Source organism: Nerophis ophidion, linkage group LG18, assembly GCF_033978795.1.
Source record: "Nerophis ophidion isolate RoL-2023_Sa linkage group LG18, RoL_Noph_v1.0, whole genome shotgun sequence".
Classification (NCBI taxonomy): domain Eukaryota; kingdom Metazoa; phylum Chordata; class Actinopteri; order Syngnathiformes; family Syngnathidae; genus Nerophis; species Nerophis ophidion.
The window spans coordinates 28,406,940-28,423,767 of record NC_084628.1 but is presented as its reverse complement, the minus strand read 5'-3'; the positions used below and the strand labels follow the sequence as shown (position 1 = coordinate 28,423,767).

Sequence of the window (16,828 nt, the reverse complement as noted above, 5' to 3'; positions counted from 1 at the left end):
TATAAGTCGCAGTTTTTTTTCATAGTTTGGCCGGGGGTGCGACTAATACTCAAAAGTGACTTATGTGTGAAATTATTAACACATTACCGTAAAATATCAAATAATATTATTTAGCTCACTCACGTAAGACAGTGGTTCTCAACCTTTTTTCAGTGATGTACCCCCTGTGAGCATATTTTAAATTCAAGTACCCCCTAATCAGAGCAAAGCATTTTTGGTTGAAAAAAAGAGATAAAGAAGTAAAATACAGCACTAGGTCATCAGTTTCTGATTTATTAAATTTTATAACAGTACAAAATATTGCTCATTTGTAGTGGTTTTTCTTGAACTATTTGGGAAAAAAGATATAAAAATAACTAAAAACTTGTTGAAAAATAAACAAGTGATTCGATTATAAATAAAGATTTCTTCACATAGAAGTAATCATCAACTTAAAGTGCCCTCTCTGGGGATTGTAATAGAGATCCATCTGGATTCATCAACTTAATTCTCAACTTTTCTTCACAAAAAAATAAATCTTTAACATCAATATTTATGGAACATGTTCACAAAAAATCTAGCTGTCAACACTGAATATTGCATTTTTTTTTCACAGTTTATGAACTTAGATTCATATTTTGTTGAAGTGTTATTCAATAAATATATTTATAAAGGATTTTTGAATTGTTGCTATTTTTAGAATATTTTCAAAAACTCTCACGTACCCCTTGGCATACCTTCAAGTACCTCGAGCGGCACGCGTACCCCCTTTTGAGAACCACTGACGTAAGAGACTAGACCAGTGGTTCTTAACCTGGGTTTGATCGAACCCTATGGGTTCAGTCAGTTGGCCTCCGTCCAAACCTGACTAAATAACAAGTTCAATGTTTTATTATTATAATCAAATGACAGCAATCATTTCCATGAGATTATTTTCCAATATAAGTGTTTTGGCCCACTTACAATGACATAAAAAAAACATTGTTTTTCATGAGATCTGTACAAGGTGGGGTTGGAAATATCTTGAACCCCTTTCAGATATCGCATTTAGGTCCCAGTAAAACATCCACATGTTGCACAGTGAGATGTAAACATGGGATCATGTGTACATTTCTGTAACTTTCTGTTTATAAAATATATATTTTTTAGTATTTCTTTAATATAGTAACATCATGAAATTAATAAAAACAATTTTTATTTTTCACTAAAGAAGGGTTCAGTGAATGCGCATATGAAACTGGCGGGGTTCGGTACCTCCGACAAGGTAAGAACTACTGGACTAGACGTACAGTATAAGATTTCATGGGATTTAGCGATTAGGAGTGACAGATTGTTTGGTAAACGTATAGCATGTTCCATATGTTATAGTTATTTGAATGACTTTTACCATAATATGTTACATTAACATACCAGGCACCTTCTCAATTGGTTATTTACGCGTCATATAACGTACACTTATTCAGCCCGTTGTTCACTATTCTTTATTTATTTTAAATTGCCTTTCAAATGTCTATTCTTGGTGTTGGATTTTATCAAATAAATTTCCCCCAAAAACGGGACTTACTGTATACTCCAGTGTGACGTATATGTATGTTTTTTTCCTTCTTTATTATGCATTTTCGGCAGGTACGACTTATACTTCAGAGCGACTTATACTCCGAAAAATACGGTATATGCTTTTACCAATAAATACATATGTATATACAAAACCCAAAAGCAATGAAGTTGACACGTTGTGTAAATGGTAAATAAAAACAGAATACAAGGATTCGCAAATCCTTTTCAACTTATATTCAACTCAATTCTTTGCAAATAATCATTAACTTAGAATTTAATGGCAGCAACACATTGCAAAAAAGTTGTCACAGGGGCATTTTTACCACTGTGTTACATGGCCTTTCCTTTTAACAACACTCAGTAAATGTTTTGGAACTGAGGAGACACATTTTTGAAGGGGAATTATTTCCCATTCTTGCTTGATGTACAGTTTAAAAAAAGTTGTTCAACAGTCTGGGGTCTCCGTTGTCCTGTTTTAGGCTTCATAATGCGCCACACATTTTCAATGGGGGACAGTTCTGGTCTAAAGGCAGTCCAGTCGAGTACCAGCACTCTTTTAATATGAAGCAATGCTATTGTAACACATGGCTTGACATTGTCTCGCTGAAATAAGCAGGGGCGTCCGTGATAAGATCACTTGGATGGCAACAGTCCACAGTTTCCAAAAACAATTTAAAATATGGACTCGTCACACCACAGAACACTTTTCCACTTTGCATCAGTCCATCTTAGATGAGCTCGGTCCTAGCGAAGCTTTTCTGGGTGTTGTTGATAAATGGCTTTTGCTTTGCACAGTAGAGTTTTAACTTGCACTTACAGACCAACTGTAGTTACTGACAGTTGTTTTCTGAAGTATTCCTGAGCCCATGTGGTGATATCCTTTACACACTGATGTCACTTTTTGATGCAGTACCGCCTGAAGGATCCAAGGTTCGCAATATCCCCGCGTACGTGCAGTGATTTCTCCAGGTTCTCTGAACCTTTTGATGATATCACGGAGCGTAGATGGTGAAATCCCTAAATTCCTTGCAATACCTGGTTGAGAAATGTTGTTTTTAAACAATTTGCTCAGGTATTTGTTGACAAAGTGGTGACCCTCGCCCCATCCTTGTTTGTGAATGAGGATTTCATGGAAGCTGCTTTTATACCCAATCGTGGCACCCACCTGTTCCCAATTAGCCTGCACACCTGTGGGATGTTCCATATAAGTATTTGAGCATTCCTCAACTTTCTCAGTCTTTTTTGCCACTTGTGCCAGCTTTTTTGAAACATGTTGCAGGCATCAAATTCCATATAAGGTAATTTTGAAAAAAATAAAGTTTTCCAGTTCGAATGTTAAGTATCTTGTCCTTGCAGTCTATTCAATTGAATATGAGTTGAAAAAGATTTACAAATCATTCTATTCTCTTTTTATTTACCATTTACACAACGTGACTACTTTACTGGTTTTAGGGTTTGTTTGTATATATACATATATTATAGGGCTGCGAATCTTTGGGTGTCCCACGATTCGATTCAATATCGATTCTTGGGATCACGATTTGATAATATATCTTTTTTTTTTCAATTCGATTCGATTCTTGATTCAAAAACGATATTTTTCCGATTCAAAACGATTCTGTATTCATTCAATACATAGGATTTCAGCAGGATCTACCCCAGTCTGCTGACATGCTAGCAGAGTAGTAGATTTAAAAAAAAAAAGCTTTTATAATTGTAAAGGACAATGTTTTATCAACTGATTGCAATAATGTAAATTTGTTTTAACTATTAAACGAACCAAAAATATGACTTATTTTATCTTTGTGAAAATATTGGACACAGTGTGTTGTCAAGCTTATGAGATGCGATGCAAGTGTAAGCCACTGTGACACTATTGTTCTTTTTTTTTATTTTTATACATGTCTAATGATAATGTCAATGAGGGATTTATAATCACTGCTATGCTGAAATTATAACTAATATTGATACTGTTGTTGATAATAGTCATTTTTGTTTCACTACTTTTGGTTTGTTCTGTGTCGTGTTTGTGTTTCTTCTCAATTGCTCTGTTTATTGCAGTTCTGAGTATTGCTGGGTCAGGTTTGGTTTTTGAATTGGATTGCATTGTTACGGTATTGCTGTGTATTGTTTTGTTGGATTGATTAAAAAAAAATATATATTTTTTAAAAAGGACAATCGATTCTGAATCGCACAACGTATTCCAATCGATTTTTCCCCACACCCCTAATATATATATATATATATATATATATATATATATATATATATATATATATATATATATATATATATATATATATATATATATATATATATATATATAAAAATATATATATGTATATATATACACATACATACATATATACACATACATATATATACATATATACTTATGTATATATTAGGTCATCGTCAGGTGATTTAAGAAAGGGAAATCTGCGAAACAGGCTTGTAGGAATGATATAACCTCTTGTGTTTTTTCCTGACCTAACGTATATTCAGTATATTCCGCTCTACCCTGGTATTGAGCACTGTATAACGGATAAACCACAGAAACCTCAACACTATATATATAAAATGTATATATATATATATATATATATATATATATATACACACACACATACATATGTATGTATATATTTTTATATGTATGTGTGTATATATATTTATATATACATCTCAATGTATCTCTCTCTCTCCCTTTATATATATATATATATATATATATATATATATATATATATATATATATATCTCTATATATATATATATATATATATATATATATATATATGTATATATATATATATATATATATATATATATATATATATATATATATATATATATATGCATATACACACATCCATATAAATATAATTTATATATAGTTACTTTCGCCCCCTGGCTAATTTTTTGGGGCCCAATGCAATCCCTAAGTCAAAAAGTTTAGACAGCCCAGTTCATGATCAGCATTTGTCGCATTTTAGTCTTTGTTGTGTCTCATGAAGTCTTCCGTGATTAGTAGTCTTGTTGTTGAAGGAAATAGCGAGCGTTGTGTCGCGTCTATGAAATTAATGCGCCACCGTATGCTTTAAATGATCAAAATACATAATTATTAGGTACTGCTATTGATTTATGCAACCGGCAGCTTATTTTGACAGAAAACTGGATCTCCATCCGTATTCATGAGTTGTTAAAATGATTCTTCACCATTTTTCTACTTTTAAAAGCCTTGAAGAAAATAAAAAATTCTAAATAACAAATGTGTGATTTGTCACAGCGTTTTGGACCTGAATGCTTTCGAGAGACAAAACAAGGCAGAAGGACTTGGAATGGTGTCAGAAGAAGGCACCAGTGAGTACTGTCCACACACACACACGCACGCACACACGCCTACCTCTTTAAGACCACCCTTTCTAGAGACATAAAGATTTGTATTTACAACATTAAATAATATATACATACAATGCAAATATAAAAAAGGTTGTTGTGAAAAATAAGTTGGAATTTCACACTGGAATTTTGGCAGTATTAAAATAGAAGTGGTAATTTTACTCAACTGAAGTCAAAATTTTACAAGAAAAACTGAACATTTATGCCTTATGATGATAAAAGTTCGAATTTTACTGAACAGTCGCAATTTTACAAGAAAAGCTTAAAATGTTGGCAATTTTATGAAAAGAGTCGTAATTGTACTCGACAAAAGTCACAATTTTATATGGAAACTTTAAACTTTTGCCAATATTATAATAATGATCGGAATTTTACTTGGCAAAATTGAGACAAAAGTCATAATTTTACTCAAAAAATGTCACTATTTTACACGAACAACAAAATAATTGGCAATATTGTGATGAAAGTCAGAATTTTATATGACAAATTGACATTTATATGACATTATTGGCATTATAAAGTAATCATTTTACATTATATAAGTAATAATTTTCCAAGAAAATATTGCAATATTACAGAAACAGAAATAATTTGAGAAATTGTTCCTAATTAAAAAAAATTTAAAAGTCGACACATTGTGAGAAAAAAATAAGTAAAATTGTTTTTTTGGAATTTTTTGTTTGTAACTGGTTTTTCATTTTAATTTTTATACAGTATGTCTCTATATACATATGTATTTCATTTTTATTTTTATTTTGGCCAAAGGAGGCACATCTCAATTTCTTACACACACTTGTTATTACATATGTTTGCCAGAAGGGGAGCACTTCACATTTTTTTACACACTTGTTATTTCATATGTTGACCAGAGGGGAAGCACTTTTAAAAGTGACACACAGTCAATTAAAAAAAATCCCTCCTTTTTGGGACCACCCTCATTTTGATAGATTTCACCACCAGGGGTATAAATGAGACATTCTCTATTAGATGCAATGTTATTGGGACCATGATTTATATCATCACTTGTTCACACCTCCTCATATGGAAGCTACTCTTCCTTGTTGTTGTCTCAAGAAGGGTAGAAATACATAGACTTACACACACACACACACACACACACACACACACTATGTGAATGCAGGTCCAGTGTGTGTTCGTGTGCACATCTCTATGACTGTGTGTGTGTGTGTGTGTGTGTGTGTGTTTGCGTGTGTGTGTGTGTGTGCGTGCGTGCGTGCGTGTGTGTGTGTGTGTGTGTGTGTGTGTGTTGCCATAAGACCTTGTTGTGGTGTCCATGATTTCATACATTCAAGTCTTATTCATCCACTGACAGCACTGAGGTTTGTGGACTCACTGCATCTCTTGTCTTCTCTCCTCCTCTCTTTGAACCATCACGCTGCTGCTGTCAGATAAGAAGCTTGAACGCGGTAAATGTCTCTGGTAGCTGCTCCACCTCACCTTGCCGTGATATTAATCCGCTTTCCATCCCTCGCTCAAGGGCCCAGTAGAACTTAACTCTGATTAAACCAGCTCCAGCTCTGCTGCTGAAGCGTTATCATCCTCATCATCATCATCATAATCCTTATCATCATCATCATCATCCTCTCTGGCTGTATCGTTGTGAAGTGTTTGATCGCAGATCTACTGCAACTCAAACCATGGCCAAATAGACCACGCCCACTTTTACAATCGAGCAACGTAATATGTTTTTGTTTTTTTTGTTTTTGTTCACAATGTGCACAACCGAGGCACTTTCAACATATCTCAGCAGTTTTGAACATCTACCAGGTTGAGCAATTATTCATGTAAAGGAAAGAAAATAAAGGAGAATACTACTATAAAATAACATAAATAAATAGTAATGAAAAATAGGATACGAAACCAAATTCAAAAAGACAAAAAAAGGAAAATCTAAATCACTTTAAATTTCTCCAATAAAGATATATACATTTAAGGGCTTTTGTACTTTTAACCATTTTCTGATCATTTCACTGATCATTTGAAAACATTAAGCCAGGGGTCGGCAACCCAAAGTGTTGAAAGAGCCATATTGGACCACAAATACAAAAAACGAATCTGTCTGGAGCTGCAAAAAATTAAAAGCTGTGTATAAGTGTTATAATGAAGGCAACACATGATGTAAGGGTCTCTATTAGCTATAATAGGCTACTATCAAAATTACTTTAAAGGGGAACATTATCACAATTTCAGAAGGGTTAAAACCAATAAAAATCAGTTCCCAGTGGCTTATTTTATTTTTCGAAGTTTTTAAAAAATTTTTACCCGTCCCGGAATATCCCTAAAAAAAGCTTTAAAGTGCCTGATTTTCGCTATCTGCGAAGCTACAGTCCATTTCCCTGTGACGTCACATAGCGATGCCAATACAAACAACATGGCGATTACCACAACAAGATATAGCGACATTAGCTCGGATTCATACTCGGATTTCAGCGGCTTAAGCGATTTAACAGATTACGCATGTATTGAAACGGATGGTTGGAGTATGGAGGCAGATAGCGAAAACAAAATTGAAGAAGAAACTGAAGCTATTGAGTGAATAGCTATTGACGCTATTCGGCCATGTTTGCCTTAGCATTCCCGGTAAAATGTGCAGACCAACGATCGAAGGTTTCGCATCTTGTGACACTGGATCTTAAAATCACTTAAATCCGTTGATTGGTAAGTGTTTGTTTGGCATTAAATATGGGTGGAAGGAAACGCTGGACGCAAATACAGCTACAAATGTACATACAGCTAGCCTAAATGGCATGTTAGCATCGGTTAGCTGGCAATCATGCCGCGACCAAGTATGTCTGATTAGCACATAAGTCAATAACATCAACAAAACTCACCTATGTGATTTCGTTGACTTTATCATTGGGAATGCATCTGCTTTGAGTGTCGCACGATATCCAGACATTCTTGCCATCTTTGTGCCATCTCTGTCGTAGCATCGCCGGTAAAAACCAAACGAGGGACTTTCGCATCTCTTGACACTGGAGCAACCTAAATCCGTCGATTGGTATGTGTTTGTTTGGCATTAAATGTGGATGGAGGGAAAGGCTGGATGCAAATATAGCTACAAATGAGGCATAACGATGCAATATGTACATACAGCTAGCCTAAATAGCATATTAGCATCGATTAGCATGCCGTGTTAATTGATGCACATTCTACGTAAATCAACTTGAATCCGTCCCTGATCGTGTTGTTACACACCGACGAGGCATGATGTATCCAAGGTACCGGAAAACAGTCGAAAAAAACGGAAAATAACAAAGCTGATTTGACTTGCTGCGTGTAATGTGGTGGAGAAAATGGTGTTGACTACCTAGGTGATGTCACGTTCTGACGTCATCGCCACAGAGCGATAAACAGAAAGGCGTTTAATTCGCCAAAATTCACCCATTTAGAGTTCGGAAATCAGTCAAAAAATATATGGTCTTTTTTCTGCAACATCAAGGTATATATTGACGCTTACATAGGTCTGGTGATAATGTTCCCCTTTAAAAGTCTTATATAAGTGTTATAATGACTTTTGATTGATTGAAACTTGTATTAGTAGATTGCATAGTTCAGTACATATTCCGAACAACTGACCACTAAATGGTAACACACGAATACGTTTTTCAACTTTTTTAAGTCGGGGTCCACGTTAATCATCCAACCATCCATTTTTTACCGCTTATTCCCTTCGGGGTTGCGGGTGGCGCTGGAGCCTATCTCAGCTACAATCGGGCGGAAGGCGGGGGGTATACCCTGGACAAGTTGCCACCTCATCACAGGGCCAAGACAGATAGACGGACAACATTCACACTCACATTCACACACTAGGGCCAATTTAGTGTTGCCAATCAACCTATCCCCAGGTGCATGTCTTTGGAGGTATTATATATAATAAATTCATGGACACATATGTCGGAGGCTGAAGCAAATCTTCGTTGACATAAATGTTGAAATTTAGTATTTATTCTACACATTTTTACCAAATTAGAAAACATTAGTAAATCAGAGGCTACTCAAAGGGTGAGATAACTCCTGGAAATGACTGGCTTTTAATAGCCAAAGGTATAGATGTGTGTGTCCAAGTTAAAGGAAATGGCAAGCTGTCTTCTTATAATAGATTACAATTTTTACAAGCTGGGTAATTTTTGCTGTGGTCTGGAACAACATGGCACACAGATAAACATCAGAAATGCAGCCAATATTACATACAGATAATGTGTCACGACACTTGCAAATATAAATTAAATACACAGAGGACATAAGTAAAGGATATTAAATGAGCTCAAATATACCTACAAATGAGGCATAATGACGCAATATGTACATACAGCTAGTCTACATAGCATAATCTACATAGCTAATCCATGTTAGCATGGATTAGCTTGCAGTCATGTACTGACCAAATACCGTATTTCCTTGAATAGCCACTGGTGCGCTAATTAATTTAAAACCTCTTCTCATTCCTGCGCTTACCAAAGGCATGCGGTAAAAGTAAGCATGTGCTAATTATTTTAAAACTTCTTCTCACTCCGGCACTTACCAAAGGTATGCAGTAAAAATTTGAGTGTGATGTAAGCTTGGACCTTAAATCCTACTAAATAGCTCTTAATCTTCTTCCCTTTATGCGATTTCAAATTACCGGTATTGAAATCAGCCTCCTCCATTTTGAAAATGATGACAGGGGAAGTGTCACTCCTGACGTCACGAGTTTGACCATGCGGTAATACTAAGCATGCGCTAAATATTTGGGGAAGCGAGTTTGACCCGGCAGTAGTTCAAGGCAGGCGCATACTATATGCCCTGCGGCAAATCAAGGAAATACGGTATGCCAGATTAGCACAGCACACAGGTAAATAACATCAACAAAGATCACCTTTGTGCATTAACGCACAGCATAAAACGTTTGGTGGACAAATGAGACAAAGAAGCAGTGGAAGATTTTACATGTAAACAAACTGTTGTGTCACAGTCCACACTATATGGTGAGTTCAAGAACCGCCGAAATTAGTAGGACAAAACGATGTCCACCAAATAGTCTCATCAGTGAAACAAACATATTAAACAGTGGGCTTTCTAACAATTAGGAAGGTTTGTGTCATGTTGGTCCTCAAACAAAAAACATACTAAAACAAAACAAAAATATCCCCACCCCATCTTTTTTCATTTTCAATCCTTTTTAAAAGTGCTCGAGGGAGCCACTAGGGCGGCACTAAAGAGCCACATGCGGCCCGAGAGCCGCGGGTTGCTGATCCCCCATTAAGCCAATTTGAAAATGTAGGTTTTACTTTCAGAAATTGACATTTATGTATAAAAAATTTAGCTTTCTGCATAATATTGTTGACAAATGTTCCCATCATGTTTAGAAAGACCACGTTTAATCCCTTCTATTGTGAATGGGGAGTAAATGAGATGTGTTAACACTTTTTTAATCACAAAATATGTCCACTTAAAGGTGGTTTGCAATCACGTGACCGAGAGGCACATCCGGGCACTTCCGAGTTTCAGGCGAACATCACCCAAATAGGCTTGATGACACCATTAAAATAGGTGTATATAGTACTTCCGCCAACCCACAGGGGGCAACAGTGAAGCTGCAGTACACATGCAACCCCGGGAAAAAAATCTAACTACCGTATTTCCTTGAATTGCCGCCGGGGCGCTAATTAATTTAAAACCTCTTCTCACTCCTGCGCTTACCAAAGGCATGCGGTAAAAGTAAGCATGCGCTAATTATTTTAAAACCTCTTCTCACTCCGGCACTTACCAAAGGTATGCAGTAAACATTTGAGTGTGATGTAAGCTTGGACCTTAAATCCTACTGAATAGCTCTTAATCTTCTTCCCTTTCTGCGATTTCAAATTACCGGTATTGAAATCATCCTCCTCCATTTTGAAAATGATGACAGGGGAAGTGTCACTCCTGACATCACGCGTTTGAATAATATTAAGCTTGCGCTAATTATTTTGGGAAGCGAGTTTGACCCGGCAGTAATTCAAGGCAGGCGCATACTATATGCCCTGCGGCAATTCAAGGAAATACGGTAATTGCAAAAATTTGACTTTAAACAACGACTGGAAGACAAAATCTGAATGTGCTTGAGTCATTGTTTCCTGGCGGACCTTTTAAGCCACAGACACAGTGATGCAGATGGTAGACATAAACGGAACGTGGTAAAACATTTGTAAGTAGATATAATTTGTGCATAAATGTATTTAGTTTATTTTATGTCGAAACTGCTGACTTCGTGATGTATTTTGTTTTCGTGGTCATGCTGTTTTGTCTGAGAATCACGTTAAACCTATACATATAGTGCTAAATTTGACCAGTAGAGGGCGACTATGCTACTAGGGATAAGTCACATACAATGTCTGGTGTGTCCTTTTTATATGTAGTTTTTTTGTGTATGTATCAACACTAAACCTTCTGTTTTGTTTATGTAAAATTCACAATGAATGGTATAACTTTTTGTTTATTTTATGTTCATATTTTCAGTCTTACAAGGTGGAAATAAATAAAACAAAGGAATGAAAATAATTTAAAAGTAGGAGCATCAATCCAATAAAACTTCTGTTTGTTGACTATCTGCACACGCTGGAATCGAGTTGCTAGGGCAGAATAATACATTTTTTGACAGTACAGTGTGAAAGCCGACGTGTTCACTTTGCAATTAACACAATTAACTTTGCATTAAAGGAATATACAAACCCCGTTTCCATATGAGTTGGGAAATTGTGTTAGATATAAATATAAACAGAATACTATGATTTGCAAATCATTTTCAACCCATATTCAGTTGAATATGCTACACAGACAACATATTTGATGTTCAAACTGATGAACATTTTTTTTGCAAATAATCATTAACTTTAGAAATTGATGCCGTCAACACGTGACAAAGAAGTTGGGAAAGCTGGCAATGAATACTGAATAAGTTGAGGAATGCTCATCAAACATTTATTTGGAACATCCCACAGGTGTGCAGGCTAATTGGGAACAGGTGGGTGCCATGATTGGGTATAAAAGCAGCTTCCATGAAATGCTAAGTAATTCACAAACAAAGATGGGGTGAGGGTCACCAATTTGTAAGCAAATTGTCGAACACTTTTAGAACAACATATCTCTACAAGCTATTGCAAGGAATTTAGGGATTTTACCATCTACGGTCCGTAAAATCATCAAAAGGTTTAGATAATCTGGAGAAATCACTGCACGTAAGCGATGATATTACGGACCTCTGATCCCTCAGGCTGTACTGCATCAAAAACTGACATCAGTGTGTAAGGGATATCACCACATGGGCTCAGGAACACATCATAAAACCACTGTCAGTAACTACAGTTGGTCGCTACTTCTGTAAGTGCAAGTTATAACTCTGCTTTGCAAAACCGAAGCCATTTATCAACAACACCAAGGAACGCCGCTGCGCTGGGCCCGAGATCATCTATGATGGACTGATTCAAACTGGAAAAGTGTTTTGTGCTCTGTCAAGTCCACATTTCAAATTATATTTGGAAACTGTGGACGCGGTGTCCTCTGGAATAAACAGAAAAATAACCATCCGGATTGTTATAGGCGCAAAGTTCAAAAGCCAGCATCTGGGATGGTATGGGGGTGTATTAGTGCCCAAGGCATGGGTAACTTACACATCTGTGAAGGCACCAATAATGCTGAATGGTCCATGCAGGTTTTGGAGCAACATATGTTTTCCTCCAAGCAACGTTATCATGGACGCCCCTGCTTATTTCAGCAAGAAAATGCCAAGCCACGTGTTACAACAGTGTGGTTTTGTAGTAAAAGAGTGCGGGTACTTTCCTGGCTCACCTGCAGTCCAGACCTGTCTCCCATCAAAAATCTGTGGTGCATTATGAAGCGTAAAATACAACAGCGGAGACCCTGGACTATTGAACGACTGAAGCTCTACATAAAACAAGAATGGTAAAGAATTCCACTTTCAAAGCTTCAACAATTAGTTTCCTCAGTTCCCAAACGTTTATTGAGTGTTGTTAAAAGAAAAGGTGATGTAACACAGTGGTGAACATGCCCTCTCCCAACTACTTTGGCACGTGTTGCAGCCATGAAATTCTAATTTAATTATTTTTTGCAAAAAAAAAAAACTAAGTTTATGAGTTTGAACATCAAATATGGTGTCTTTGTAGTGTATTCAACTGAATATGGGTTGAAAAGGATTTGCAAATCATTGTATTCCATTTATATTTACATCTAACAAAATTTCCCAACTCATATGGAAACGGGTTTGTAACCTGCAGAGGCACTTTATGTAGACCTTGGGCTCCTGAGACTGCGGCCCTCTGCATGATGTGGTTGAATAGCCCTGGTCTAGCGCCCCATTAGGCTACTGTTTATTTGCCTGAATCTGTGCAGATTTGGGTATATTTAGAAAGGTCTAGAAACAAATATAAAAATGACGTTCTTAAGAAAAATACTTTAAAAAGTTTTAAACCAGTGGTGACAAACGTACGGCGAACAAGATGAGTTTGCTAAGTATAAAAATGTTTTTATTGAAAGAAGCTGCTGTTCTAAATGTGTCCACTGGATGTCACAATAGCAATTCAAGTGTAACCTACGTCACACATCCCTGTTTAAAGATGACAAGTCCGCTAATTTCAAGCGCCCCACGGATTGGCTGCTGCTTCTCTAATCAGCGCAGGTTCAAAAAATCAACTGCTCCTTTTGTGGCAGGCGGCAGACTAATACAGTAGCGACACACAATAACTTATTTTATTGTAAATGATCCAGTCAACAGTTAACATAAGGAAACGGTAAGATGCAAATACTTAAGTCAACATGACCATCTTTGGAGTTAGAGTTCAATGCAGTGCTTGCAGTTGTTTGACGGCACGATGTGCACCCTGAACTCCATTGTAAAAATGTCTGTTTCTACATTTGTTTTATTTTATTTTACGCTTAAATCCACCATGTTGACACTGGTTACCTTTGTATTCATGCTACCGTTTTAATTCAGATGTCATGGTTTCATTTTGACAATTGTTTGAATTTTTATAATTGTAATATTTGAATGATGCTAAATGACTGTGTTGTGGCAGTTGCGGATGTCAGTAATGTGGCGGTCACTTTTCCAAACATGTCTTCAGCGGTGGACTGCCAACATGAGAATTCTGAAAAGGAAGTGCTTAAAGTTTAATGGCTTTGTAAATACACTGAGTACATCTAAATGGATTGTGTTCTTCATGGTGGTTTGGAAACTGCACCATTTTTTCCTCAGAACTTTCATCGAACTGGAAGTGTTTTGCCAAGAAAATTATTGGTAATCTGTGCATTTTCAGAATGTGCTAGTTCTCCAAAGTAAGACGAAGAAAACAATTTTTAAGTTGTCTTTATTTTTAAGTTATCATGCCATGATTTTACCATTCATTGTGGATAATATGAAGCTTCATGACAGGAAACGTTTGTTTGAGGTCCGCTCAGCTAGCTAGCTCTCATGCCAGTCCCCTTTTAGGGACATTGTTGTATTTTTTAAGGACCTTTGTTGGGCTTCTACTTTCTTTTAAGTGTATAACAAATATATTTTAGAAATACAGTCAATGTCAATTGAGCCAAACTCGTAGTCGGCAGTCTGACAGCGGTTTCAATATGAGCATGTTAGGAACAGACCTGGCATCTTTTACAGTTGTGTCGATCTGTCCTCAAGTTATCGGAGTTGTTTCATCGCCTCATTATTGTGTGTGCTGCTTCTACGCTGCTGCAAGTCATTGTAGGAAACAGTTGTCTTAATTCTGCTCAAGAAGTGGAATACTAACACACTAATGGCTGCCGTGTTTGTGTTTGACATCGATCCACACTGAACATCAACTGTCTTTCCTTCCTTCAGATGAGAAGGTGATGGCGGATGATGAGTTCACCTGCGACCTCTTCCGCTTCCTGCAGCTGCTGTGTGAGGGCCACAACAACGGTGAGGGGCCACGCGTTCCTTTTTATTGCGATCAAGGCTGCCCGCTTGAGAAAGTAATTATATATGAATATAAATGTATAGGAGCCTCGTTATTATTGTATTCAGATTGAGGTATGAGACGCTTTAAAAGCATCATAAGGGTGACAAAAAGAGAAATGCTTCAAATATTTTGTTGCATGATCAGATAATATTTAAAAACAAGCCAAGTGCTCTGCAAGCATAAGAAAAGAGCCACACATTTACAGTGAAACAAAAAAAACAAAGTACGGTTTTTTCGCTTGGTAAAATACACCTAAGTACAGAATATATCACCTCAAATGTAACAAATATTCTGGTTTTCTCTGTCAAATGTCAAAAACCAAATGCATTTAGCCAAAAGGAGCTTTTTCATTTTCAGCCTTTTGCAGGACACATACAAGACGTGGCAGGCTGCTCCAATTAAATTGGCAAACCAGATAAAATGATGTGGTAGTGATGTACAATGATGGCGTTTTATCCGCTCAGCCACGTAAGATAACATGTCAGAAGCGATCAAATGAGCATCATGATCTAAAGTGGTAAACCAAAAACAATTACAGAATATGGTGGGCCACTGTAATGGTGTGGCCGAGCACACAAAATGGCGTAGCAGGCCAGGAAAAATTATGTGGTGCGTGATGTTGAATGAAGTGGCGGGTCACATAAAATAACGTGGAAAAACACATAAAATAAAATTAACAAACACATTAAATAAAATGGAGAAACACATAAAATAACATGGAGAAACACATAAAATCACATGGAGAAACACAAAATAAAATGAACAAACACGTAAAATAAAATTGAGAAACACATAAAATAATATGGAGAAACATGAAATAAAATGGAGAAACACATAAAATAACATGGAGAAACACAAAATAACATGGGGAAACACATAAAATAAAATGGAGAAAAACATAAATAACATGGAGAAACACAAAATAACATGGACAAACACATAAAATGACATAGAGAAACACATAAAATAACATGGAAAAACACAAAATAAAATGAACAAACACATTAAATAAAATGGAGAAACACATAAAATAACATGGAGAAAAACATAAAATGACAGGGAGAAACATAAAATAACATGGAGAAACACATAAAATAACATGGAGAAACACATACAATAAAATGAACAAACACATAAAATAACATGGAGAAACACATAAAATGACATAGAGAAACACATAAAATAACATGGAGGAACACATACAATAAAATGAACAAACACATAAAATAACATGGAGAAACACATAAAATAACATGGAGGAACACATGCAATAATATGAACAAACACATAAAATAACATGGAGAAACACATAAAATGACATGGACAAACATAAAATAACATATTGTGACAAACAACCTAAAATGACATAGTGGGTCACAATATAAGACTGGCAGGTCAGATAAAGTTATATGGGGGCCCACAAATAGTTTAACACCTCTGCCCTACATCCTCTCCACCTGTGCACACCTCTTGGTGCCTTTAGACTTCCAGAACTACCTGAGGACTCAGACGGGCAGCACCACCACCATCAATGTCATCATCTGCACCGTGGACTACCTGTTGAGACTCCAGGTGAGTGACAACAAACCATTTCCAATGAGGGCCACACACTGGTAAATCACAGCATGTGGGGGCCATTTTGATATTCATGCGTTGAAAGTAAGAAAAAGAAAAGTATGACTTATTTCCAACACTTTTATGAGTGGGATCCTTTTGGATCACTTGGAGTGTTAGTGTGAAAAAATTTAAATTAGATAAATAAATAAATGATAAATGGGTTGTACTTGTATAGCGCTTTTCTACCTTCAAGGTACTCAAAGCGCTTTGACACTACTTCCACATTTACCCATTCACACACACATTCACACACTGATGGAGGGAGCTGCCATGCAAGGCGCCAACCAGCACCCATC

General features: G+C 36.3%; 1 protein-coding gene across 1 annotated transcript in view; it reads left to right on the top strand.

Moving 5' to 3' along the window:
- Positions 1–16,828, top strand: part of ryr1b (ryanodine receptor 1b (skeletal)) — a 230,498-nt gene that overhangs the window by 168,374 nt on the left and 45,296 nt on the right. Inside the window, 4 exon segments of the mRNA XM_061877905.1 lie at positions 4,826–4,899; positions 6,348–6,365; positions 14,795–14,875; positions 16,399–16,487. Of these exon segments, the coding sequence (XP_061733889.1) occupies positions 4,826–4,899; positions 6,348–6,365; positions 14,795–14,875; positions 16,399–16,487 (262 nt within the window).